The sequence below is a fragment of the Tachypleus tridentatus genome, chromosome 13 (genome assembly GCF_004210375.1).
Source record: "Tachypleus tridentatus isolate NWPU-2018 chromosome 13, ASM421037v1, whole genome shotgun sequence".
NCBI lineage: Eukaryota > Metazoa > Arthropoda > Merostomata > Xiphosura > Limulidae > Tachypleus > Tachypleus tridentatus.
Genome location: NC_134837.1, coordinates 96,995,579 through 97,021,952, shown reverse-complemented (window position 1 = coordinate 97,021,952; position 26,374 = coordinate 96,995,579). Strand labels below are relative to the sequence as shown.

Here is a 26,374-nt window from a genome sequence, read left to right as displayed (position 1 = left end):
TGACTCTACGAATATTAGAAAAAGAGAATTTTTTGTTTGGTTTGAATTTCGTGCAAAGCGACAGGAGGGCTATCTGTACTTACAGTCCCTAATTTAGCAGCTAGTCATCACCGCCAACTCTTGGGATACTCGTTTACCAGCAAATAGTGGGATTCACCGAAATATTATAACGCCCCCACGGCTGAAAGGGTGAGCATGATTGATGTGACGGGGATTCGAGCCCGCGACCCTCGGATTACGAATCGAGTGCTTTAACCACCTGGCCATGCTGGGCCACGAAAAGAGAATTTATTGTGAATGTATAAAACAAAAACTTAATGTAACCAATGTGTGTTTGTCTAAAGCCTGTTAGTAGTGTGAGAGAGAAAAATCAAAAATACTTTTTAACTTTAAGTGAATGGAGTCTCTGGGTGTGACAGTAGTAAGTTCACGGATTTACAATGCTACAATCCGAGGCTGGATTCCCCTTTATGGGCACAGCAAATAGCCCACTGTTATTCTAAAAATAAAAAAATAACTTGTTAGAGAAAAGTTTTGTGTTTTTCAATTCTTTTGAGTGCTTATCATGAAAGACACCTAAGTTTGTTTTTATTTATTCTGGTAGTTAAATTAAGGATGTAATATATACTCATTTTTGTTGTCTCAGTAACAAATGAATTCTATCTTTTCTTGTTTAATCTGTAAAATATAAATGAAGTGTGCCAGAGGAAGTTAAAGTTGTCTGTGCCTAATTAGTATTAGCTATGTTAAATACTACAGTTAGGGATGGATGGTGTTTTTTTGTGGTGTATGCAGGTATATAAATCGCTGTTCTGTCATTAATTTTTAGATAACACTCACCGAACTCATGGATAAAAAGAAAAAGTCACCTTTTTTATTTATCCGCGGTAATTGGAAGGAAATAAACTAGCATTTGTCTTTGAGAGAGAGGAAGGTCTCTTACGTCAGAAAAGATTAAATCACGAGATAATTAAAGTGAAAAAAAAGGCTAACCATACCACAAACAAAAATGATAAATATTATGGATAAACTAAAACTATATTTGAATATTTTAATATGTTTATTTTCCATATCATAATAGTTAATTAGTTGATAAATTAAGTGTAAAATGTACTTAATTTTGCTTCTTATGTGGTTTGAAATTGAAAGCAAGGATTATAACAAAGGTGACAAAAAGTGTATATGTTTGTGAGAGAATCTCATTAACTTGGTAGCTTCAACATAGAAGATTAACTCCAATCAGTAGCAGCGACATATGTTACTGGACCTATTTAATAGAGAAAATAACCAATATCTTTGGGTTTTGTCCATCTATGCAAGGAAATTCTTAAATGAAGTCAGACTAGACTTGATACCAAAGGGAATTTAACAAAAGTGAGTTGTAAGAACATATAAGTAAAAGCAAAGGAAAATATGTTATAATATGTCAACTACACCACATCTCCCATATCCATATCTTCCAACACCAATAGTAATACAATAGTAATCTAAATGCTATACATATCATCAGTTTTCATGAACAAGATTGTTAAGCTGTGAATTAGATCAAGCACTTGAATAGCAATTATTGGAAATTTTAGTTACGTAATTTACAAATCAGATATTTGTTATTATAATTGATAAAACATCATTATTTGTTTTATTTTCATTTTAAAGCAAGTGAATTATCAAAGAAAGGAGCATAGCTGGCTCACGACAGAAAAGGAAAAATAAACATATTTACCAGTTGTTACTTTGGTAAAACAACTGAAGCTTATAGATAACCTAAAGGATAAAAATAAATCAGATAAGTAAGCTAAAAGGAGAACTAAAAACTAATAGATTAATAAATAAACGGAATGACACAATCAAGAACTGTGAAAGGTTAAAAAGACTTTGGCACTGTTCAAATGTACTCTTTCGTTGAGAACAAACTAAAGTATTTCATTAATTTTTATTTGTTTAAAACCATAAAACATGGAGAGAAAAAGGCAACAGTAGTTGAATGTGCTATTTATGTGTCTCATGAAGTACCCTTGATTCATTAAATAAATTAATTACCCTGTATAAATATGTTTATGTGTGTGATATTAAAAATCTAAAAGTGTAGACTAAGGTGAAATTGTGGAAAGTATGTTTGTTAAGATAAGAGAATCGAAGGAGATTTTTTAAAGATAGTTTAAATTTTGTATGTGTGTGAGTGACAATACGATGGGAGCATACATACAAGTGAAATGTTCTGAATGTTAAGATATATCTTTAAACTCAGAGTTGTATCGACTCACTGAACAATATTTTTTCAATTATTGTAACGAAAACGCTACAAAGACGTTAACTGATTTTAACATAAATGGTAATGATATATAACACACAAGGTTAGGTAGCTGATGTTGTTCTTACTTTATCGTAAATGAATGCTTGGTGACATCTGACCGAAGGGTTTGTCTCCTTGCCTGCTTATCGCTGTTTCATCTGATAGACTCGATGAAGGGTAGATAGATAGTTCACACCTCCCACTACCAGCTCTTTGGCTCGTCTTGTCTGACTGAATAGTGTAATTTGACTGTCACTCTTACAATGTGTACACAGCTTCAAAGTGCGGCTTGCATTTCTATGGTAACTAAGCCCTCGAACTTACAATCATGAAAAGCTTGTAAATTAGGTTCAAGGCTAAGGCTTTATTATTTTCAGATGTCATAGCACCTAAGTAACCCAGGTACACTGCCGTTACGTAAGTATTATTATACGCTTGAGTTTTGGAGTTTAGTAGCTAAAAATACCATTCGACAATAATTGTATCAAACTCTCTTGAATTTAGAAAATAAAGTTCCTATTGTATTGGTATAATGTTTTCAAAGTGACTTCTTATTGGTTCTGGTTTTTTTCTTGTTGAAATATACCTAGGTGATAGTAACTAGTTCCTGTTTCCTTAGATATATTTCTATTGATCTGACAGTAAGATTAAAGAGTGCAAAATTTTCCGATGCAGTCGATTTTTGAATTAATTAACTCTTTATCTGAATCTCATTTTACTTTTTTTAAATCTATTTCTTACGTTTCTATGCAGCAGATAAAGTAGTTGGTAATGTTGTTACAACAATAGGAAGTTTCGTACAAAAAATGAGCATTACTCTTTGTTGCACTTAGCAATGTTGATAAATAAAGTGGATTATTTTTTAAGTATTCTATACTATGTTCTCAAAGTTAAACTGATTTCCTATTAAACGTCTCACAACCATCCTAGTCCTCAATAGATATTTCTTCCTGACTTTAAGAGCTTGTCCAAGCGGAATTTCTGATGAGACAAAATGAAGAAATAAGTTTGAAACATTTACTGACACGAAAAACAAACGTTTTAACCATATTCAAATAAAAAATTTCAAATACTGTAAAAACATCACTGTTATTTTTCTCTAGATTAATCTATCGTTATTATTTGCTGATGAATATAGCTTATCTACAACAGGTGAAGGCTTTTCCAGTAGAATAACTTAATAAATCTCCTGTTATAGAAAAAATAATAAAACTAGTAATAACCAGTAATATTGTATACATTCAATCAAACCATAGTTTTAATTATAGTATACTCACACTTGTTTTATAACAGGTATAAGAAGACTAAAATGTTATTTTCCAAGATTTCGTATGGAGAACAATAAGACACAACAAGTCATGTTATTTTCAGAGGGTAATTTCTATTATCAGTAGTAGTATAGTTAATAGTTTTTGTGAAATTCAAAATGACTAATATCTAATAAATAGCACATCATAATGCCGTTCTCTCTTATTAGTTAGACGTCTAACTAAAATATTATTATTACTTGGAACTTGTTACACAAGCGATAAAAAATAGTGAAACAAAGATCCTTGCTATTGTTGTTTTTTCAAGCGACCTAAGTCATGTGTGGATTAATAGTTAGAGTGCTGGCTTGCGAGTCAAAAGGTCCAAGGTTTGAACCCTCGTGCAGCTGAGTACAGACCACATTTTTAACTGTGAGTGTATTACAACAGTGACAGCTAATTCGATTATTCGGTTAAAGACCAGAAAAGAAAAACACTTGTGGATCGTGGTACGTCTGACTGAATTTGTTCCTTTTGGTCAGTACACAACTTCAAAATTAAATATGGCTGAGTGGCCAGTGTGTCACATAAGGTTCCAGTCAGGTTGAAAATACTAAGCAGCACACCAAGTTATGTTTTGGGCAAGTATCATTTTGCTGGTTTCATTTCATATCTAAAAAGAGTGGTTACTGGAAGTATGACTTGAAGAAAAGACAATAGTTCAAACATTTATTTCACTAACTTTGTGTTTACTTCTATGTTTATTTGTCATTAAACACAAAGTTACAGAATGGGTTATCTTTGTACTAATCTCACTTATAGTAACCCACTCTTTAGCGTTTTAAGTCCTGAGACTTGCAGCTGAGCCAAAGGAGAAAGAGAAAAGCGCGTTCATATCTGTGAGACTTTCGTTACGACGTCGTGTAAATATCTCTTATTTTGCAAAGATATAACTTTGCTCTGGTGCGGTATACTGTCAAAAAGAACTCAGATCTTGTGTTGTTTGTGCGTAATTCAATGAAAAAACAAACAAATACTATGAAAAGGTTGCATATTTCAAACAATAACCATGACATACCTTCGAACAATACTAAAATAGATGCTTTACCAGTTTCTTTTTGCGTTGGCATTATTAATCATCACTTGTTCTGAATATCTTAGCTTTTACATTTATGAAGACTTTCATAAAAATAGGAAGTCTCAAAACCAACTATTGTTTTGTTCGTTCTCAATACCCTTTTGGTTTTAAAAGTTTAAGCACTAAGGTGACTGTTTTTATATTACAATTCTGAATACGTCTGAAATCGAGAATAATATACATTTCTGTCATAAATACATCAACTCGTACACATTTGATAAGTTGTTTAAACTTCAGTTGAGAACTACAATCTTAAAATAATCATTCATGTTGTTGCTTCTGTCTTAACGACCAGTGACTAGGGTAACATTAATAACGCAATGTCCAATGCTATAACAGTATTGTCGAAATACAGTAATATACAGAAGTTTAGATACTGCTTTTGTAATAAACGAGTACCACAAGTGATACTTCCACATCTAGTAGTTCCCTGGTACAGTGGTAAATCTACGGATTTACAATACTAAAATGAGGGGTTCGATTCCTCCCGGTAGACTCGGCAGATAGCCCGATGTGACTTACTATAAGAAATATACACACTTCTAGTGAGTCTTTTCTCTTAGCATAGCGGTAAACAACTTTAAGACAGTGCCTGCGATGATATTAGTAATATAAGATGTTTAATACCACCGCCCTCTATTGATAGCTTTTTAACTTAAGAATATCATTGCCCAATGCTTTGATATCACATCACAATAGATCTATTTATTCTGAAATCGATTATTATTATTTCTTTTTTTACAACGCCAGTAATAAAAGCCTATTTTTTCCACATATTGTTAAATTAAGGAAATATCTGGGCGAGATACGAAGTTCAAGCCAACAAAACAATGAAACGATTTTTTTCTAGCAACGCAACGGAAAAAAACAAAACAAGTGGAAAAATAGAGCAGTGTAGACCCTGTTATGTCGTTTACGATAGATGCACGACATATGAATCGTTCTATAACGTTCGACGTTCGACGTTCGACTTGGTAATTTCCTGATCTACGAGAAAGACCTGACGTACCAAAATACTTTCTATCTGAGGAGAAGTTGCATTCTCTCCCTCTCTTTACGAAACCGCTAAGTTATTCTGCCCCATACACGTATAAAAAGAAATATGATATATTATATTGCCTCTCTTTTTCTACGAAACATCTTAGATATCCTAAACGTACAAAAATAATTTCATACGGCAAGTTGCTATATTTTCTCTCCTTGAAATGTTACATAATCTAAAACGCAAAATATTTTCTGTCTGGCGAAAATATAATATGCTCCTGTGTAAAAGTACTTACTATCTGTATAAATATTAATTTTATTCCTCTATAAGCCAGTTCAAATAATGTGACGCCAGGTTAGTGGAAAGGTCTAAATACAAACCTTAACTAAACTTATTATACGGAATTATAAAAAAAAACTCCATACAGAACCTATCAGAGTACAGATTGATACGCTCAACTCTTTATCTGAAAAAAAAGCGATATTAAATTTCTCTTTACTTTTCATATTCCAAAACAATAATTAGACTTAGAACTTTTTTTTCTTTTTTGAAATTTTTCATTATTTCTCTTTTCTGTCTAAACAATCTTATGTTGCGTAATTTCCTTATAAACATTTTTATATTTTATGTATTTTAATAGCTATGCATCCAGACTTTTTGTTACCGGCTAGCGTATAGCCCGTCAAATATGACGGGGTAGTACCACTACCCTCTACCCAATAGTAAACCTGTATACCCTAACATTGCATTTCATCATAAACTAAAATAAATAAATTCTGCGAAATCAAGCTCGACTAACATCTGAGCAACCAAACATCAGTAAATTCCTTTGTAAGCCAGTCAAAATTAAGATCATTCACAAAATGAATTCGTGGCGTATTTATAGAATAATTATTTGTAAAAGTCAGTTCGATTAACAACTTCTAATATATGGAGAAGCCAGTGCGTTTTCATAACACAATGTTCCAACAATGGATTTTATGTCATGTTGCTTAGCAACGAAAGTATAATTTTATATTGTGGTTAGTCTATGTGCAGAAAATATAAAACGAAATGTATAGATAACAAAACTGGAAAAACATTTGTTGATACCTTAATTTAGAGTCTCCGTTGAATAAAGAGAATTGTCTTTTTTTATTTAAAACGTTAGTGATATAATTCAGGAATAATTTAAATTTAAAAGTGAATCGATATTTTATTTACTTGATAAATTTTATGCACCTGGCTCTAGGTTAGGTAATTCCACACTACGTCTTTACTTAAGACTTAGTATACCAGCAATCACTGCACTTATATAAGATTTCACGGCACACAAACTGCATTTTATTTGGGTTAGACTGATCAGCGGTAAATTCACGCTACGAACTTACAACATTAAAATCCAACATTCAACTCATTCGGTGAACAGAGCGCAGGCAAACCATTGTGTAGTTTTGTGCTGAAATAAGAACAATTCAGACTTTTATTCGCTTAAAGTCTAGTTAATCAATTAAAACTAACTCTAACTACCTTGAGCCTAACATTAGTAATAGTTTCCATGTTAAGGTTTTTAAGCCCTACAATTAGCCTTATATGTAAATTACAAGGTTAGGATAGTCGCTACAACTCTTTTCTAAAGTACAATTCCAAAAAACAGAAACAAAACATTATGAATCCACATATAGTTGTAAATGTTCGTACAATTTATAACAAGAAAATATAATTAAGTAGTGTTTTCAACCGTAAATATAGATTCTATCAAACCCAGGAAGAATTTAAGTAATGTAATATGGGCTTATTTTGACTATTTTTTTTCAAGTTATCAGATATTTGAAAAATCAGGCTTAAGATAGGATTATCTTAATTTGAATACATCTTTCTACTAATGCTCATAGTGAAAAATCTACTGTTATATATCATTAGATATATTTTGTGTACCTGTGTGAAAATTATAGAAGCATTTTTTACAAGGATCTACCAAAAATAAAGTCTTTGTTTTGACGCACGTTTAGAAGACCAGCTTTAAATATTTATTTTTACTGCAATTTGTTGTTAAATGTAAACTATATCTTTATCCTTAGGCTCAACATATTGTTACTCATACTTTCGGTGTCAAAAGTAGCTGAAAAATTAAAGCTATGATAGTCAAATTAATCAGGTCGATTGAGACTAGTTTTATGTGTTTGAGTATAATTTTCTTTAATTATTAATGCATTTATTCTTGCTGATACACTTCTGAATGAGCTTTCTATTAAATAAGTTATTTCGGAAATATCTGTTTGCCCAATAAAAATAATGTTATTTGAAACAGATAACTGAGCCAATAAGCGGTTTAAACAAATTTTTGTTGCCTGGTATTTCGATCTGTTAACGCCGTCTGTTGATGGTGGTATGAATAAAAATAACCCAATGCGATCTGTGCAATTTCAATGACCATTCTTCACAAGAAATATCCGAGTAATCCGATTACAAATTACACACTAACAAAGCAATACTCGCTTAACGACATCAAACAAATAGTCCTATTGGAATAATTATTGTTTTGCACTAATAAAAAAACGAAAAGCACAACACAGTTACAGTATTGTTAGTTATAAACTCTGATACAACTATAAACATTGTCAAATATAAATTATGATTTTTGTTACAGCTACGACCATTTTGATTTTTAATTACATCCTTTAAATAAAAAAGCATGTGCAGTTTTCTATCATCCTCGAAGGTCTAAAGTAATGTCTGAACATGTATTTTCTGTTAACCTGTTATTATATTTGAAACAACGTAAATGTAATAAATTAAAAATCTATAATTAAACTTCGTTGTTAATCGTTACAAAAATATACAATAATAAAATGATCAGCAAATATTGTTCTTTACGCCTAAAATAAATATAAACACAGCCACATTGAAAGCTAATCGTGTAAATAATGTACTAATTTTTACATTAAACTATTAGATAAATATAAAGGATTAATTTTAACTTATTGCTTTGTATGATGACATTACGCGTAAATCAAATGTACAAAGTGAACCAGACTCATGGGGTGTGTTTTGGTTTGCAGATGAGCAGATGCTGAGCCACATTATTCAATTAGTAACATAACATAGTTTAATCAAAAGGTACTCATAATGTTTTAGCTTTTTACAGGTATTGATACACCTTCATTGTTTCCCATATTTAAGTTCTACAAGGTAGTATGAATTTACAGTCGCCAACATTACAGACCTATTTTAAGGCGTCAACTAGATATCGACCCACAAGGCCCGTACACTGAATGTATTTTACAGTGCCTCTAGTCTATTTTAAGATCTTGCGTAAACAACAACATAATACATTGCAAATACGAGTAGCATTAATAGGATGCTTATTGAGGGTAGAGGCAGAAAGAAAATGTCAGATGAGGGTAATGTATCCAATATAAAAAAAAAGTTTATTTACTTTAAGTAGAGTCTATTATTCTAAGTCATCAAAACGGCCGAAATTAGTTCAGGCTCTATTTGTACAGCTTTGCGGCGATCTAATAGTGTGAAACTACTATTAAACCTACCACACTTTCATTTCATCCGAATGAAGATACTTCTTTCTGTTTAAGATACATAAGATCGTTCTCACAGCCCGTCATAAATAATTAACACCTTCACGTCAGTGGGAGTCACAATGTAGAGTGAATTTCAGATGAGTATGCTTGAGACAGAACTTTCCAATAGGTGTGTTTCACGTCCCCCGATGGACATGACCCCGTTAGTAAATGCTTCAAATATTTTTCAGCAGTTAGCGAGAACTCGTAAGACCAATGTTACTTAACATATACTTACTAATAGGCTAAGAGTGGCTCAGTGGTTAGCGTGCCTAGTTGTGGAGCTGAGGATCCCAGTTCACATCTCTTTGCCACATTAAAAACATCGTGATCCCCGTCACACCAAACATGCTCGCCCTTTCAGCCATGGGAGCGTTATAATGTTACGATCAATCCCACTATTCCTCTGTAAAATAGTAGCCCAAGAGTTGGCGGTGGATGGTGATGACTAGCTGCTTTCCCTCTAGTTTTACACTGCTAAATTATAAACGGCTAGCGCAGATAGCTCTCGTATAGCATTGCGCGAAATTCAAAACAAACAAACAAACAAAAACATCGCGACGGTCAAATTCCACTATTCGATTTGACAAGAATAACCCAAGAGTCAGTGACGTGTAGCACTGACTAACTAACTATCTATAACTTTAGAAACAGGGACGACTTTGTGAGAAATTCAACAAACGTACTACCGATAACGTGAATATAGTCTTATTTTGATATACGTTGTGACTCTATCTGCTGAACTAATCTGTTCACTGATTTTAGACTTAACGTTTACTTGAAATTTAAGATAAAATGTTCTTCATCTTTAAACTTATAAAATTATTTGTTGATTATTTGCTCGTTACTTTTCAGATAAAACAGTTGTATCTACTCAAGTTATTTTCAACTTGTTATAACATTAGTTTGGTCATCTACGGATAACTGAAGAGTTGGTATAATAATTTTAAGTTTTGAGAGCCTTCTTGAATAAATTAAACAGCTATACATTTATATAAATATATAGAGAGAGTTTGCCTGATTTGTTATTTGTCAGCTTTTCACGAGTCTTTTGGGTGTATTTACCCGACACTTTCTGAGAACCCGAGTTAGAACACATCTATAAACAACACATGTCACTCATCACGAACTTCTTCCCCTAAACCCCCTTTTCTGGCTTTTAACACTGAAGCACTCACTAAGAGGAATGTAAAAACACGAAAACAAAAAACGGGTGTTTATAATTTCAAATCCAGGGCCATCTTAGGACTAATAAAATAGGATTATGCAGACAATATCTTAACATAAAATAAATCAGTTAAATAAAATAATGACAAAAAAACTAGTGGTGGTTAAAAAAAAAAGAACGAAACAACAGCGTGCGCTGTCAGCTGTACGGATCAGACCATAGAGTTATTCTTACAAGCGAATGTATTGGCGCCAAGTTTTTCTGTAGACGGAGTGTTCGCAGGTTGTGACTGACCTGAAGAAACTTGGTGATGAGGTACTAAGCTTTCTGGTTGGTTGGCTAAGCTTGGCCCTGTCATCTTTCGGCACGGCTATGAACAGACAGCCAACAGGAAACGACGACTATAATGTCCATGAAAGGAAACTTGTTATTAAGGAAAACAAGTCTCTCTAGACTAGATAACATCACGTGACAGGTGGGGGCGGCCTAGGTCCGCACCTGCAACTTAATCGGCTCCTATCTAGACAAAGAAGTTTTTGTTTAGTGATTGCTTTTCAAAAATCTGAGATGAACAGATCAAGGCCACTGGCATTTAAGCGGTAAACGTAACAAACTTTGTAATGAAGGTTTCATTTGTAAGTTGTATATTACACTACTCCTTCTAACGTACGGCAGATGAGTGATTAAAATATCGACTCTTTAAATTTCCTAGCATGGATACCCTTCTATCTTCAACTTACGAATATCACATGTAACAAAAATTCAAAATATAGTATTGTTGCTTTTTAAAACCACTTGATAAAATGATTCGTGATTCATTTCTGTAGCCTAAGGATACAAATCGATGATTACAACCTGATCTACGTCGTGTTACCGAGTAAGTGCAACTACTGAAAGCCGTAGTTAATGTAGTTATTTTACAGATAACATTCGTTACCTTTCTAGTTGTTTAATATTTCGAGGGTTTGGTTTATCTTTCGTTATATTTATCATAACCTACAAAATAATATCCTGTCCTATTTTCAGCAAAGGCCTGGAATTTAGCACGCGTTTTGTCATTTCTATTTCTAAAATCGGAAAACTTCTTATCAATAAAGTCAGATCATAATAAACATAAAGATAATATTTACACACACATAAATAACTGTGGTGAAACCTAATCTGAATTAACAGCCATATGTGCTTAAAAAATGCTTAATGGTTTAATTATGCTATGTTGGCGATACAGAAAGAAACTGATCCACTTACCTCCTTCGAACAGTATTATCAACAATCACACACATTTATGGACACATTATTTTTACGTAGGGGAGAAATAAGCAGTTCGAATAGAACTAATGAACTTGAATTGCAGCCAAAGGAAAAAAAAAATGAACCAAAATTCGTATTCTCGTTATTTTAAGAACAAAAAAGGACAAATGACAATTTAAGCGAATATTTTTATTAACGAGTGGTCAAATAATAGAAATTGATTACGCTGATGAAAATTTGTTTGTTTGTTTTGGAATTTCGCACAAAGCTCTCGAGGGCTATCTGTGCTAGCCGTCCCTAATTTAGCAGTGTAAGACTAGAGGGAAGGCAGCTAGTCATCACCACCCACCGCCAACTCTTGGGCTACTCTTTTACCAACGAATAGTGGGATTGACCGTCACATTATAACGCCCCCACGGCTGAAAGGGCGAGCATGTTTGGCGCGACGGGGATGCGAACCCGCGACCCTCAGATTATGAGTCGCACGCTTTAACACGCTTAGCCATGCCGGGCCCGCTGATAAAAAACATTTTATCGCGTGGCTATGATTTCAGTATTGAAAATACAAAGAAAAATATATATTTTAACAGTATAAATAATATCTCATAAAAGTGTAAAAGTAAATAATTTTCGTGCTGTTTAAATGTAAAATAATCAATCATGTCATTTCTTATTTATATTTCAATGTGAGATTTTTTATAGCATTTTCAATCTGAAGTTCATAAAGTAAATAAATCAGTAACATAATATTAATAAGTTTGGTATAAAATCAGTCAAGTAAATTGCATCTCTTTTGTTTGTTTTTTAACCTACTTGCTCGGGAAGTTGTCCTTTCAAGCCAACTTTTGAATAAAGAAACAATATTTCTTTAAAGCTGTCAATGGGCATTATAAAATTAATGCTTACGCTAATACTGTGGTTCACTCCATTTTCTAGATTTTATTCCGTTTATTAAAACATTTAACACTTTCACTCTCTGCTAGTGATTTCCATTAAATAAATGAAAGTTTGTTTTGTTTGTTTTTTGAATTTCGCGCAAAGCTACACAAGGGCTATCTGCGCTAGCCGTCCCTAATTTAGCAGTGTAAGACTTGAGGGATGGCAGCTAGTCATCACCACCCACTCCCAACTATTGGGCTACTCTTTTACCAACGAATAGTGGGACTGACCGTCACATTATAACGCCCCCACGGCTGAAAGGGCGAGCATGTTCGGTGCAACGGGGATCCGAGTCCGCGACCCTCAGATCAAAATAAATGTAAGCAGTATTTTTTTACACGCATTACTAATAAACATGCTGTAACAAAACACGGGGCAAAAATAATAGTAACTAGAATAACTAAGAAATATCTGTGAATGAAAATTTCTTATTTTTGTTTTGAAAGATACTAACAGAAATAAAGTGAACCCAGCACCTTCAGCCAAATATGTAATCTCTCGTTAGATGGTTTATTTAGAGCTTCAGATTGTGTTATTTTTGTAAACATATTCAAGTGTAAATGTTTTCTTTAATTTTAGGTACATTTTCTCTCTCTCTGAGGCCGGCAACATAAATTCAAATAATATCTTTCAGTGATCTCACAGAAGTTATGAGGAAGTTCTGTTACATAGGGAAATTGCCAGGGAAGTGATTAATATACCCTTGGCTTGTTTAGTCCCCTACACAAGGTTATAATTATAAAGTTAAGATTTTGTTGTTATAACATTTGAACAAGTGAGGTATCATCTTGTTCTTCAATTAATTTTAGAGTGAGATACAATGGTATGATGTTTTGTTGCTGCATAGTTCTATAACTACATTTAATGCCAATTTCATTGGATGATTTGAGCAGCCAATAATTTTCAAATATTCTAATCATTTTAGTTATATAATATTTTTTATATTTTTGTTTAAATTAATTCCTTGTTGTAACATGGAAGTATTTCATTATTTCCGTTTTAAAAGCAGTATAAAAAATTAACATTTTCTCTCACTCCCCCCCCCCCGTTTTATACATAATGAAAAAAAGAAAACTTAACGAAAACTAACAGAATCTTATAATGTAGTTAGGATGTTAATATACATTTAAGGCAACAATTTCTTCAATATACCAAAGGTCTCTAGTAATCATCAGTTCATCGCAAGCAGCAAAAGACGAATTTATTCTTTACCTCGTATGATAAGTTCAACATCCATAGGACAATACTCTTTGAGACTGATACACTAACTAAAAAGTTCGCTCTAGTCAAGTTCAAGAAATGTATGAGACTTCGTATTGGCCTTTTGTTTCTAGCATCATATATATTTCTACAGTATTGAAAATAATTGTGGAAACAACGAATAAAATAGTTATAATTATCGTCTTCCAACAAACTTCCAAACAAGTTGGCAGAGTCCATTAAAATCATACCCAAGAATCACAGTCTTTCATAGAAACCATATTTTAAACAGCTGGACAGTTAAATTATTTCACTAAAATTTTCTTTTCTTGTTAATATTGCTCTAAACATAAAGTATGTTCTAGCAACAACTGAATAATTGTATTTCATTTCAAACTCACAGTCTTAGTTTTACTATACTAATAATTCAGCAAGGAAGAAAAATAAAATATTTTAAAAGCATTCCAATTTCAAAGTGCTCTGAAAATGAAACGATTTAAAAAGGAACAAAACCTGATCATTATAACTTCTTTTATAATTTCAACATTCTCACATTTTCTTATAAACTGCTGCGTTTAAAAAATACTAGAAAAAAACAACAACAACCAAAGTGTAATTTAGTATCTTTCACGAACACTGGAAACCCAGGTACAGTTATCTTAAGCTTGTAGATTACTTCACCAAACCTTCGTTGAACCAACGAGAAATAATCAGACAAACATTATTCCATTATCATGTCTAATTTCCGGGCTGTTTGGTAGATGTAAGAGACAATATAATTTATGAAGGCAGGCCAATTGCTTCTGCACTTTATCACATTTGGGACCAATTGTTATATATACCTTTAACGTCATCTTTATAATAGGGTTACTCCTCAACGTGAAACATAAGCTCCCACTCGTCTTTTTCTTCCACCCCCAGCCCCAACAGTGCTCTAGGGTGGCAACATACAATCACTCGTCCACAGGTGGCAGGATTAGTTTATCTAAATAACTATAGACCATCAGAATGAATAAACAATAAAGGCGGATTGAAAGATAGAGAAATGTGCTACTCACACTTTAACGTTTCGATGAGAGAAGTGTGTATGTGTTTTCTTATAACAAAGCCACATAGGGCTATCTGTTGTGTCTACCGACGAGAATCAAATCCCTCATTTTAGCGGTGTAACTCCCTAGACTTACCGCTACCCCAACAAGGGACTCAATGAAAGAAACCATGTATATTTTGCATTTCATATCAACGTGCCAAATTTCGTTGTTTTTTCAAAGCTAGATATTATATCTGTGAATGTTTTAAGCATTCCAATTTTTACATATCAAATATCTCTTTTTAGATCTTGACCTTATAATATTTAAAAAAACTAATAAATTACTTCGTTATCTGAATATGAACTTTTCAATGTCACTTTAAGAAAAAAATTGTGGTAAATGGAACGAGTAAAAGCGCTTGTTAGTTTATCTTAACATTTTTCATATCAATTTTGAGTATTTTGAATAAGGTTAAGCCTTCCATTTTTAATGAAGAAACAACAGAACAATTACATAAATTTCTACCCAGTCTCTATAAAAATAAAAGCTACTGTATGTGTATGTCCATATTAAATGTTCAGCTTAGAAATATTATTATTTAAGAAAGTTTTTCTCAACATTTATTCTTTATTTAAAAAGTTTCATTTTGAACTAAAATTATTAAGACACACGTGAATTATACACTTCTACGTACCTTTACTGTATTTAAAAACCGATAAATACAATTGGCTGCTTGTTATCCGAAATGGGAGGAACATTAGTTCCTAGTTATCCACCTTACCTGTTTTGTTTTGGCCAATCTAGCAGTTAACAGGTAATACATTATTGGCCAGCTGTGATTCTCATGCCTCACGTGCATGCCCACCTGGTTTTCTAACTAATCATCTTAGTGGGCAGTTTCAAAACAGTCCAATCTGATCGCAACTTTTTACAAGATTGATAACTATAGGCCTATTGTTGTGCAGTCGGTCTTCCATCTTAGGAACGTATTTCACATTAATACAAACAAAGTTTGACAGCTTTCTAGTTAGTTTTTAACTTACATTATTGTTTAATTTACAATTACAAAATATTTTATGGTTTAAAATACATCTTAAACCTTACAGTGTGTTGTTTTAGCTAAAGTTAGACTGATTTTTTTTAGCGTATCAGATACGATGATGTTCGTTATGTTGTAAACATGCATGTGTGTTATTTGCGAAAATTTAAGTTCTGCCGCATGATAAACAAACAAATCACCTTTTTTTATTTGAGTAATTTCCTGTTCACAGAATAAACGAACACATGAATGGATAAACGTCTATGATATTTATAATAATAAATCAAACACTGATCAGTAAAGAAAATGTATATGATGACAACTAAAAGATGGGCTGTGTCATCAAAAATGGTAAAGAAGAATTAAGTATGATATTTTTTTATAGCAGGCATACGTGCATTTCAGGGCACATTAGTACACACAGATTTACTAACATATTGATTGATGTACGAATATTAAAAACTAACAATTATACTCTACTAGAAAAATGCTACGAAATATAATAGCTATATATGGACACAAATAACAGTTAACACTGAAATTGTAAGATAAGCATAAATGGAATAACCATCCAAGCATCACAACACCAAGAATGTTTCTTATATGACTTACATAGTGTATAGGAAATTTATGGAAGGCAATTATTTACATAAATTAGCAAAGAAAATGGCATTAATACCGTAACAAAAAAAATGCATTAGATCACTGACCCAAATGCATAGAAATTCACTGCTGACTCAAAAACCTTCTTAATACTGGCCTGAATCAAAGTAAAATTTTGTTTATCCTCCCTGAATTATCATCTTTATCACTAACTTAATCAACAGCGTCTAATAAATGGATATACATATCAAAAAGTAAAAAATAAAAAGGCGTCGAAAATGTGCAGAGTTATTGTTAACGGTATCGGGTTTCCAGTTTGCAGGTGGCAGGTCAATCGCATCAACAAACAACATGGCACCCAACCAGGATAAGGAAATGTGTGTGATCATCTTTATTCCGTTTAAAAATGTGGTATGCATTTTACTACTATGGCCTCTCGAGACTCGCAAAATTGGATGTGTAAGTGTGTGCAAAGATGTGGCGTTGTTACTTCATCTTTTCTGTTTTTTGACATTCTATTTTTGTTTGGATTAATCATTTTGATATATCCTATACTGTTCATTAGTATTACTTCTAGTCAATGAGTTTAAATTTCTAAAGTTCCATCTGCTTTGTTACCTAAATTCTTGTCCAAGTTTATAAACTCTAGAAGTAAGATCTGCTTAAATAACATCGTATCAAATATTTGTTAGTTTATAAATCTATTGATCTATTTTATTTTGACATTCTCCGATAGCACAGTGGTGAGTTTACGGACTTATACGCTAAAATCCCAGATTCGATTCTCCACAGTGGACACGACAATTAGCCCAATGCAGCTTTGCTCTAAAACAAACGATTTTATTTTGACTGCGTATTGTTACATTTTCTCCAACCCATTTCTATATTATAAATAAATAGTTTTAATAGAAAATTTGTATTCGGAAAAAAGTTAAGACAGTTTCACTGAATACTGTTTCTTCCATGATTGTGTAGCTAGTCATGTGACATTCCAACATAGGCGATGTTAACTTTAACAGTAGATGAAACTATTACTTAAGATAGTGCCTCTAAGTACATAAAGTGTAATTTCACAGCAGTACGTATATATACTCCATCAAATCACCGAAAGTGGCATTGACTTTTATGATTTATAAAATACACAAATGGCATACATATAACGCATATACACGTGAGTAGCACTAGAATCTTCTATACTTACACCCAGTCTCTACAATATGAAACTAACCGCTAAGTAGTTAGGACAACAAGCTAACAAGAAAACGTAATTTAGAAGGCTAGTATCCTTTCCACCACCATCCCTAAGTACAAAGACTAAATTCTCTGTCGGGAGTAACAAAGCGAAAGTTCCCTATAAGAATAGATTGTTATAGCATCCACCACGTGGCATAAGTCGTGTGGAATGACGTCTCCCTACGGACGAGTGAAGTTAGTCGAGAAAATCTATGTTTATCAATATAAAGCAGTGAGAAGGTGAAATTAACAAGTTCATAAAATCCACAAATAATTAATTAGTTTTAACAGTGGAATGTACATAAATTTTAAAGGAAATTGGAAGTGTTTGTATAATTTTCTTTACTAGTAAAAGAAAATACAGAATTTAAATGAAGTAAGAAAATACGATACAAAATATTAAGGTACAGCACTAACAAAGTTAAGTTTTCTTTACAAAGTTGTAGAATTTTTAATTTTTTAAAAATTACTTTGTTATCTGGTGGTCCACTGGTAGGTTTCAGGCCTTATAACATTAAACCTGGGGCCTCGACCCTCCTGGCTAAGCCCGGCATGGCTAAGCGGTTAAGTCACTCGACTCCTACTCCAAGGATCACGAGTTCAAATCACCGTTACACCAAACATGCTCGCCCTTTTAGCCATGATGTTACGGTCAATCCCCCTATTCGTTGGTAAAAGAATAACCCAAGAGTTGGCGGTGGGTGAGGATGACTAGCTACCTTCCATTTAGTCTTACAGAACAAATTTAGGGACGGCTAGCGTAGATAGCCTTCGTGTAGCTTTGCGCGAAATTCAAAACAAACGAACAAATCCTCTTGGCTAACCTCATCCTGGTGACACACTGTGCAACTTTGCGCTATGGTAAAACAAAAATCGGTTATTATGTTTGTTCCTTATTACTGTTATCACATATTATATGCGCCTAAAATGTGCAATGTTGTTTATAACATAATACTCAATTTCGTTTCATTTCTTTTTTTTTTTATTCAAAAGTTAAACTTATTAACCGAGCTGCTTCTAAAATTCAACACAGCTTACAGTATTTTGTTAATGGAAATTCTATTATTTTTAACTGATTCTTTGGTATCTCGAATAACGTATTCTCTTCAGCAGTTTTTCTAACGAATCGCTATAGTTGAGTAATGGTTTCTTTTCTCTCTCTCTGATAGCCATATTAATTCTTTCAGCATCAACTTTCAAGGTATTTAAGTCTAAAAGCATATTAGGTTTGGAATGTGCAAATTAATCTTTTTAAAAAACAAAAAGACAAATTATTTTTTTCGTTTCTTTAGTTATTACATACTAGTGTTTTGTGTCTTTTAAACAACATATAGGTTTAATACAATTTATTTACACATGCTCGACAAATACCTGGTCATAAATATGCACTACATAATCATTAATAATTCGCTGTAAACCATTTTCATCAAAAGTATCTTTATTTTTCATTATCTACCATTTTATATACCTTCTAAATTTGATAGACCAGTAAGTTCCCCAAAAAACAAATTAAGACTTTCACTGTGATAGTGGTTTATTATGTGTGTGTGTGTGTTAATAAATTCAAGCTCCTGTAACAGTTAATCTATTTTCAGGTCAGTTAAGATAGTTTTACTAATGGCATCACCTATTTGTCAAACAAAATCAATTATTACAGTGTTTTAACTTTTTTTGTAATTACAACTGTGCTGCATCCATTTGTATGTAGTTAAGGATAAAGCGACACAATGGGCTATCTGTGTTGTGCCCACCATAGGTAATGAAACTTTCGCCGCTGGACTAACTGGGACGTGGAGGGAGGCTTGTACAGAACGGTTTGCAGAAGAAGACATTTCCCCATTCTGGTTAGCAAAGTAAGCCCGTTTCATATACATTCGTCTTTGATGCCTTTCGAGGACAATGTTGTTGATTTATGTACATTTTTGTATGGCATCATCATGCAGTTTACCATATTTTACGGTTACCGTCTGAGTCAGTGTTGGTCATTACAAAAATATTTGATGTTAGTGTGACTTAATTACTCCTTTCGGATATCTAAGCACTGAAGATGACTGACTAGTCGCATCCAGGTATAGGAGCTGTACAATTAAATCGTCTCCATCTAGTGACCATGGCCGTCGAAAAAATAATCAATGTTTATTAAAAGAGGTTAAAATTCTTTCAGATTAGATATTTCTTTTCATTTTATAGCTATAGTCTTTCTACTGGCATTAATAAAACATTAAATTAACTATACACTATACTTAGCAAGTGGAAGAAAAATGAAGTATAAAATTAGAAAAACAAAAGAACTGATGGTTTTTTCAAAACATTAAAGGATCATTAGTGGCAATACTCCGTATACACAGAAGAAGTTGGTACGTTATTATAAAACGGTTTGGGAGCACAACCACAGTCCATGTCTCCATGTTCCGCCATATTGAAAATATGTTGAAGCGTAGTTTGTATTGCAATACACACATGCCCAATCCATACTACCTTTCGCAATGTACCTTCCATAATCCATGTAGTGTATGAAAACGGCGGCTTCCCGCTATGAGTTTAACCAGTCTGATCGTACAGAAATCTATAAGCACTGTATTCGACAACCTAGCCGATCTGTCTTCATACGGAATAAATAGCATGAATACACGTTTCATTTTCTAGGTGCTCGAGATATGCAATAGTCGACTCACTCAACCACCTGTATATATAAACACTCACTAACAATCACAGACAGATATTTTCCGTGTTATAAAGATGCTCTCCTCATCTGAAATTTTCTCAAGAAAACGAAAGACCTTCTACTGATATCTAAGACTATATAATAATACTATAACATATTTAATGTAAGTAGTAAGAAGTTTTTCTGGTATGGTTATCAATTAACAATAAGTGAAAGAATAAGAAATTCAAAGCAAAATAGTGATTGAGATTAAGAACAGTACGAATTTCTGTATGAAGCCTTAATTAATGATTTGGCAATAGTTTCATTGAATGTCTTAGAGACCTCATTATATCATTTCTAATCGTACGATTTAGGTGATTTTTAAATGTATTTGAGACTTCTTATGTCAAAAACAATTTATTAATTTCTTGGGCATGTTAACTTGTGAACGTAGTTATTTTACTATCACTTTCTGTATAGTCGCGTTTTTAACAATCTTATGATAATACATGATCGAGCAAGTTTCATAAACTTAAAACATATAAAGATTATCTAATTTTTATTTCATAAAGATGAAGACTATTCAAAGAGGTTAAGAAGGGAAGACAGTTTTAAACGTCTAGATGTTAAATGCCCCAAAGCTAACAGCTACGTATACAATAACTAAACAGACAGCTTTTGTCCATATTGTCTGCTGGCTTGTCGCTCGTTCTGGCCAGGTGTTGTATCCAACTGTGTGACACTACACATGCCCGTTTGTTTATTTAGTTACGACTTTGATTTCGTTATTACTTCCTTTACTTTTGAGCCAACAACATCATATAGAGCTTATTCCCTCTCTCGGGTTTGGGTATCATATGTACCCTTAAGGGTCAGGTGCTCTTTGACCAAGAGCTTATTGTTTATTTGGTTTGGTTTGTTTTGAATTTCACTCAAAGCTACGCGAGGGCTATCTGCGTTAGCCGTCCCTAATTTAGCAGTGTAACACTAGAGGGAAGGCAACTAGTCATCACCATCCACCGCCAACTCTTGAGCTACTCTTTTACCAACGAATAGTGGAATTAACTGTAACATTATGTCATCCCCACGGCTGAAAGGGCGAGCATGTTTGGTGTGACGGGGATTCGAACCCGCGACCCTCAGATTACGATTTAAGTGCCTTAACTGGCCCGAGCTAATTGTACTTGACAATCGAATCTATTTTGATGCATATTTATACTGAAAGGTTAAAGCTGAACGACCATTGTTGTACAATTTATGTTACAACGCTTGATAGATGAGGAAATATTTATAGTGTATTTTTAGTTAACAGAAGAACGACGCATCTATTAAGCTTGTCTCGTATAATGTATCAATATTACTCAAAACTGAGAATGAATCAATTGTAATTTTTGAGAGAGTTAATAACAAAGCACTTAACGAATAATGAGCTCAGCACACTTCTTTTCTTCTTGTTATCTTAGCGCAACGCCCCACAGTGAGCTATACACGTTCTGTCCACCGCAGCCTATCGAGCTTCAAATTGTAACGTTGCAAGTTTCTAAACATACAGCTTCCCCACCGAAGGTTTGTGTTTGTTTGTTTTTGAATTTCGCACAAAGATACTCGAGAGCTATCTGTGCTAGCCGTCCCTAATTTAGTAGTGTAAGACTAGAGAGAAGGCAGCTACTCTTGGGCTACTCTTTTACCAACGAATAGTGAGATTGACCGTCACATTATAACGCCCCCACGGCTGAAAGGGCGAGTATGTTTATCGCAACGGGGATGCGAACCCGCGACCCTCAGATTACGAGTCGCACGCCTTAACACGCTTGGCTATGCCGGGCCCCGAAGGTTTGTGATTGGTTATAATATTGGCTGGTATCCTAGGAACAGATAGACAAATACATACTTATTTATCAATCATGTAACTGGTAGCAACGACATCCTTGTCATATCATGACGTGAAAATTAATATGCATTGGATTTTCAATCTGGGAAAATAACAAATAAACGTAACAACGTTAAGAAGTGATCCAATCGCACTGATTCCAACTAAATGTCTTCAACATTGGTAACAGAAACTCGCTGTTTTGTGATGTGTTAAATACAACTTAGTTAAACAAATCTGTAAATAAGTAACGTGTTTATCCTGTTCATTACTGTGTGTCTCTGGTTATCCATTTAATTTCATGAATATTTTGCAATCATACGATAGGAATCAACTATATAAATACATCAAATCCATCGTTTATAGTTTAATTGCTTTTATCATATTTATACTCAATTAAAAGACCAGAAAAGAAAAACACTTGTGTATCGTGGTACGTCTGACTGAATTTGTTCCTTTTGGTCAGTACACAAATTCAAAATTAAATATGGCTGAGTGGCCAGTGTGTCACAAAAGGTTCCAGTCAGGTTGAAAATACTAAGCAGCACACCAAGTTATGTTTTGGGCAAGTATCATTTTGCTGGTTTCATTTCATATCTAAAAAGAGTGGTTACTGGAAGTATGACTTGAAGAAAAGACAATAGTTCAAACATTTATTTCACTAACTTTGTGTTTACTTCTATGTTTATTTGTCATTAAACACAAAGTTACAGAATGGGTTATCTTTGTACTAATCTCACTTATAGTAACCCACTCTTTAGCGTTTTAAGTCCTGAGACTTACAGCTGAGCCAAAGGAGAAAGAGAAAAGAAGCTTACAGTTTGGTTTGTTTTGAATTTTATGCAAAACCATACGAGGACTATCTGTGCTAGCCGTCCATACTTTAGCAGTGTAAGACTCGACGGAAGGCAGCTAGTCATCAACACCCATCGCCAACTTTTAGGCTACTCTTTTAACAACGAATGGTGGGATTAACCTAACATTATAACTCCCCCCCCCCGGCTAAAAGGGCCAGCATGTTTGATGTGATAAGGATACGAACCCCTGACCCTCAGATTACGATTCAAGTGCCTTAATCAGACCGGGAAGCTTACAGAATAGCAACAGCAGTAAATTAAACCTGAGCGCCAAAATAAAAAGTTAATTACATGAAAATTAAATAGTAAGATAAAAAGGCAGAACACAACAATCTTATAATAGTAACAATGAAAACGGGAGAATGAGATAATTTTGTAACTGAAGAAGTGAAATGAAGGTACCTATAATATTATATGGTGTGTTATAAATAGAAGAGCATTTTGTCTGCGACAACTAGCAAAATGCCTAAAAATTATATTAAAAACGTAATTGGTATCGCTTGACTTATTGACCAAAGAATATCATTGTAATAAAAATAGGCAAAAAAATGTCAATAGATTTATTTAACCTTATTAAATATATTATTAATATATTATTAAATATATTCGTTTAATAGTGAATAAAAAATATAAAAACATAATGACCACAGATGATGTATACAACAGAGATCAGTTACTTAGATCAGTTGTAGTTTTAAAACGCTGAACATGCTTTTTGTCTGAAAACAGAATCAGAAAAATTCGGAGACTACATATTCTGAAAACAACCTGTTAACGGCTTCACGTTTCTTCCGACAGAGATATCCACTGTATATTACATATAACTTTCCTTTGTATAAAGCATTTCACTGTTAACTATCGTTACGGTGACAAAAACCGTGGTCACCAGTAATAAGTACATTAAATTTGGTAAATGTTTTATTTTGTTTTCTTGTTAGTGTTTCATTTACTTTTACAATGTTCTTCGCAAGTTAGGTCTCTATTACAAGTCCAATTTACGATTCATGGTGTTCGTCAAAAAATAAATTAAGAATAATATAAATTAATAGGAAAAAATGTAATCCAGAGAAATATGCAATACTGTTTTCCATCTGCTGACAACACACTCGTTCATCTTAATCAAACTGTCACGCCGTCTAGTGATTAAGACATAAAACCATCGTTTGTCAGTATTTCCCACTTCTCATGAAACATGCATCCGACAATGAATATTACAAAAGACCTGATCGAAATAACGCTTGAAGACGAATACACCTGTCACAGTGTAAGCTTATATTATGGGTAATGTTGTGTCCTATGTGAGAAATGCCAAGAGCATGTTGATGAAGTAAATGCAAAGCCACACTGATTTGTTATATGAAAGCATCTATTTTATTCAAGCATAAGACAACTTGGTGGCTTACGTAACTTCACTGAAGCCTCCAAGTGGAGAAACTTTAATGACTTATAAATTCATTTTCAAAACAAGTGTACTTGTATAAATAAAGAAATCGAGAAGTTAGCAGTTTTATGAAACCTCATTCATTAAAGCATAAACTAGTATTACAACTAGCCCGTTTATTTTAACTCACATTCTTAATATAATACAAGAATATAATACCAGGTCATTACAGAAATGCTTAAAATTATTACTGACTGGAAAATATCAGCTTTTGTTACTAATTACTATTTTCTGATACATACAGAAATTGAAAAAAAAGTTAGACAAGCGTAAAATATGTGAATTATAAGAGCATGTAATACTTTTGTAACGAAACAATATAACCAGCGAAAATAAGGAAATTTTTAAAGGTATGACATCGACTTAATGAAAAGCTACAAAGTATTCCCTTGCAAACAGTGAATAACATAAATGTAACGTTTTTATATGAAGGTTTTAGCTATTTAACAATATTTAGATTCTGCAATAATAATTCAGTGTGTTTACACTGGCAAGGGCCCGGCATGGCCATGTGATTAAGGCACTTGACTCGTAATCCGAGGGTTGCGGGTTCGAATCCCCGTCATACTGAACATGCTTGCCCTTTCAGCCATGGATGCGTTATAATGTAATAATCAATCCCACTATTCGTTGATAAAAGAGTAGCCCAAGAGTTGGCCCTGAGTGGTGATGACTAGCTGCCTTCCCTCTAGTCTTACACTGCAAAATCAGGGACGGCTAGCGCAAATAGCCCTCGTGTAGCTTTGCGCGAAATTAAAAAAAAAACCAAACAATACACTGGAAATAGCAAGTTCCGTACTTTTTGAACAAATTCTCGAAAAGAATAGGTTTCCTAAGGACAATAATAGCTTTATCTCTTAAGTTATCATGAGCTCGAAAAGAACTATTGGTCCAAGTATACTTTATTTGTAAATATAAAGAGTTCACAAGAACTTAAACAATTAAGTAAGATTATAGCTACTGTGACATTCCTTGTGCACTCACAATTACTGTCAAGAAAGACATTAGAAGGACTGAGTTACAGTATAAACTTGATCTTGTAAAAATCTAACGTTAAACTTTGGTTGAAGAATAAAGTTTATTCTAGAAGTTATCAATGAGAAAAACAAGTCCATCCTTAACACCTAGAGTGTGAAAATGCAGAATGACAATCTAACTGTTGCTTCAGTATATAACATAACATATACTGAATTTATTTCAGTCTGTCTAATATGAGTGTGTGCAAGTGCCGAAAATACGTTTATATATATACATGTGTATATATATATATATATATACTGCGAAACCTAGTTAAGTGACATTTTTCAAACATTGAAATGAAAGTCAACAATATGATGTTCGTTCGTTTCAGAATTTTGCTTGAAGCCACACGGAGGCTAAATACGCATATCCAATATAATTTTGAACTGATGGACTGAAGAAAAACAGCTAGCCAACGATAATGCTGCAAACACTTGAACTACTTGCTCTTCTAGGATTGAATAGCGCCAATTAATTATTTTGACCATCACTCTTACAGCATACCATGGCCCAATTGCGGAGCTGGCGTTTTCTACAAGTCACGAACTATTAGCCTTCAAATTCCCAGATCGGGCACGTAGTCCAACACAAAAATATTTATGGCGTTACAGTAATTCTCCAATGTTTAAGGATTTGTTTTGATGTACTAAATGATTGTAAAATCAAAACTGCATCACAACTTATAAACACTTTACTTAAAAGTGTAGATTGCTAACTAGAAAAAATATTGCCTTTTCTATTATATGTTAAGCAATACCATAAACCTCTAACTAAACAGAGGTGGTTATGACACTGGACTCATAATCTGAGGGTCGCGGATCCGAATCCCTGTCACACTAAACATGTTCGTCCTTT

At 33.3% G+C, this 26,374-nt stretch overlaps 1 protein-coding gene and 1 long non-coding RNA gene across 35 annotated transcripts in view; one reads left to right on the top strand and one right to left on the bottom strand.

The window, feature by feature from the left end:
- LOC143240044 (uncharacterized) overlaps positions 1 to 26,374 on the bottom strand; it is a 197,335-nt gene that overhangs the window by 138,049 nt on the left and 32,912 nt on the right. For 8 of the 30 annotated variants that reach the window (XM_076481850.1, XM_076481840.1, XM_076481849.1 and 5 more), the window contains exon 2: positions 2,380 to 3,274. The exons of 14 other annotated variants lie outside the window; for them this stretch is intronic. Coding sequence is in view for 5 of the 16 variants with exons in the window: in XM_076481832.1 (XP_076337947.1) it covers positions 10,683 to 10,746 (64 nt within the window). In the remaining 11 variants the exon portion in view is untranslated. Of the gene's footprint in view, positions 1 to 1,723; positions 1,765 to 2,379; positions 3,275 to 10,682; positions 10,909 to 26,374 lie in introns of all 30 variants that reach the window. 8 more of the 30 variants (XM_076481854.1, XM_076481832.1, XM_076481838.1 and 5 more) reach the window with 4 other exon arrangements.
- Positions 16,767 to 26,374, top strand: part of LOC143240045 (uncharacterized) — a 36,814-nt gene continuing 27,206 nt past the window's right edge. For all 5 annotated transcript variants that reach the window (XR_013021534.1, XR_013021533.1, XR_013021536.1 and 2 more), the window contains exons 1-2: positions 16,767 to 16,910; positions 19,393 to 19,537. This is a non-coding gene — a long non-coding RNA (uncharacterized LOC143240045). The remainder of the gene's footprint in view (positions 16,911 to 19,392; positions 19,538 to 26,374) is intronic.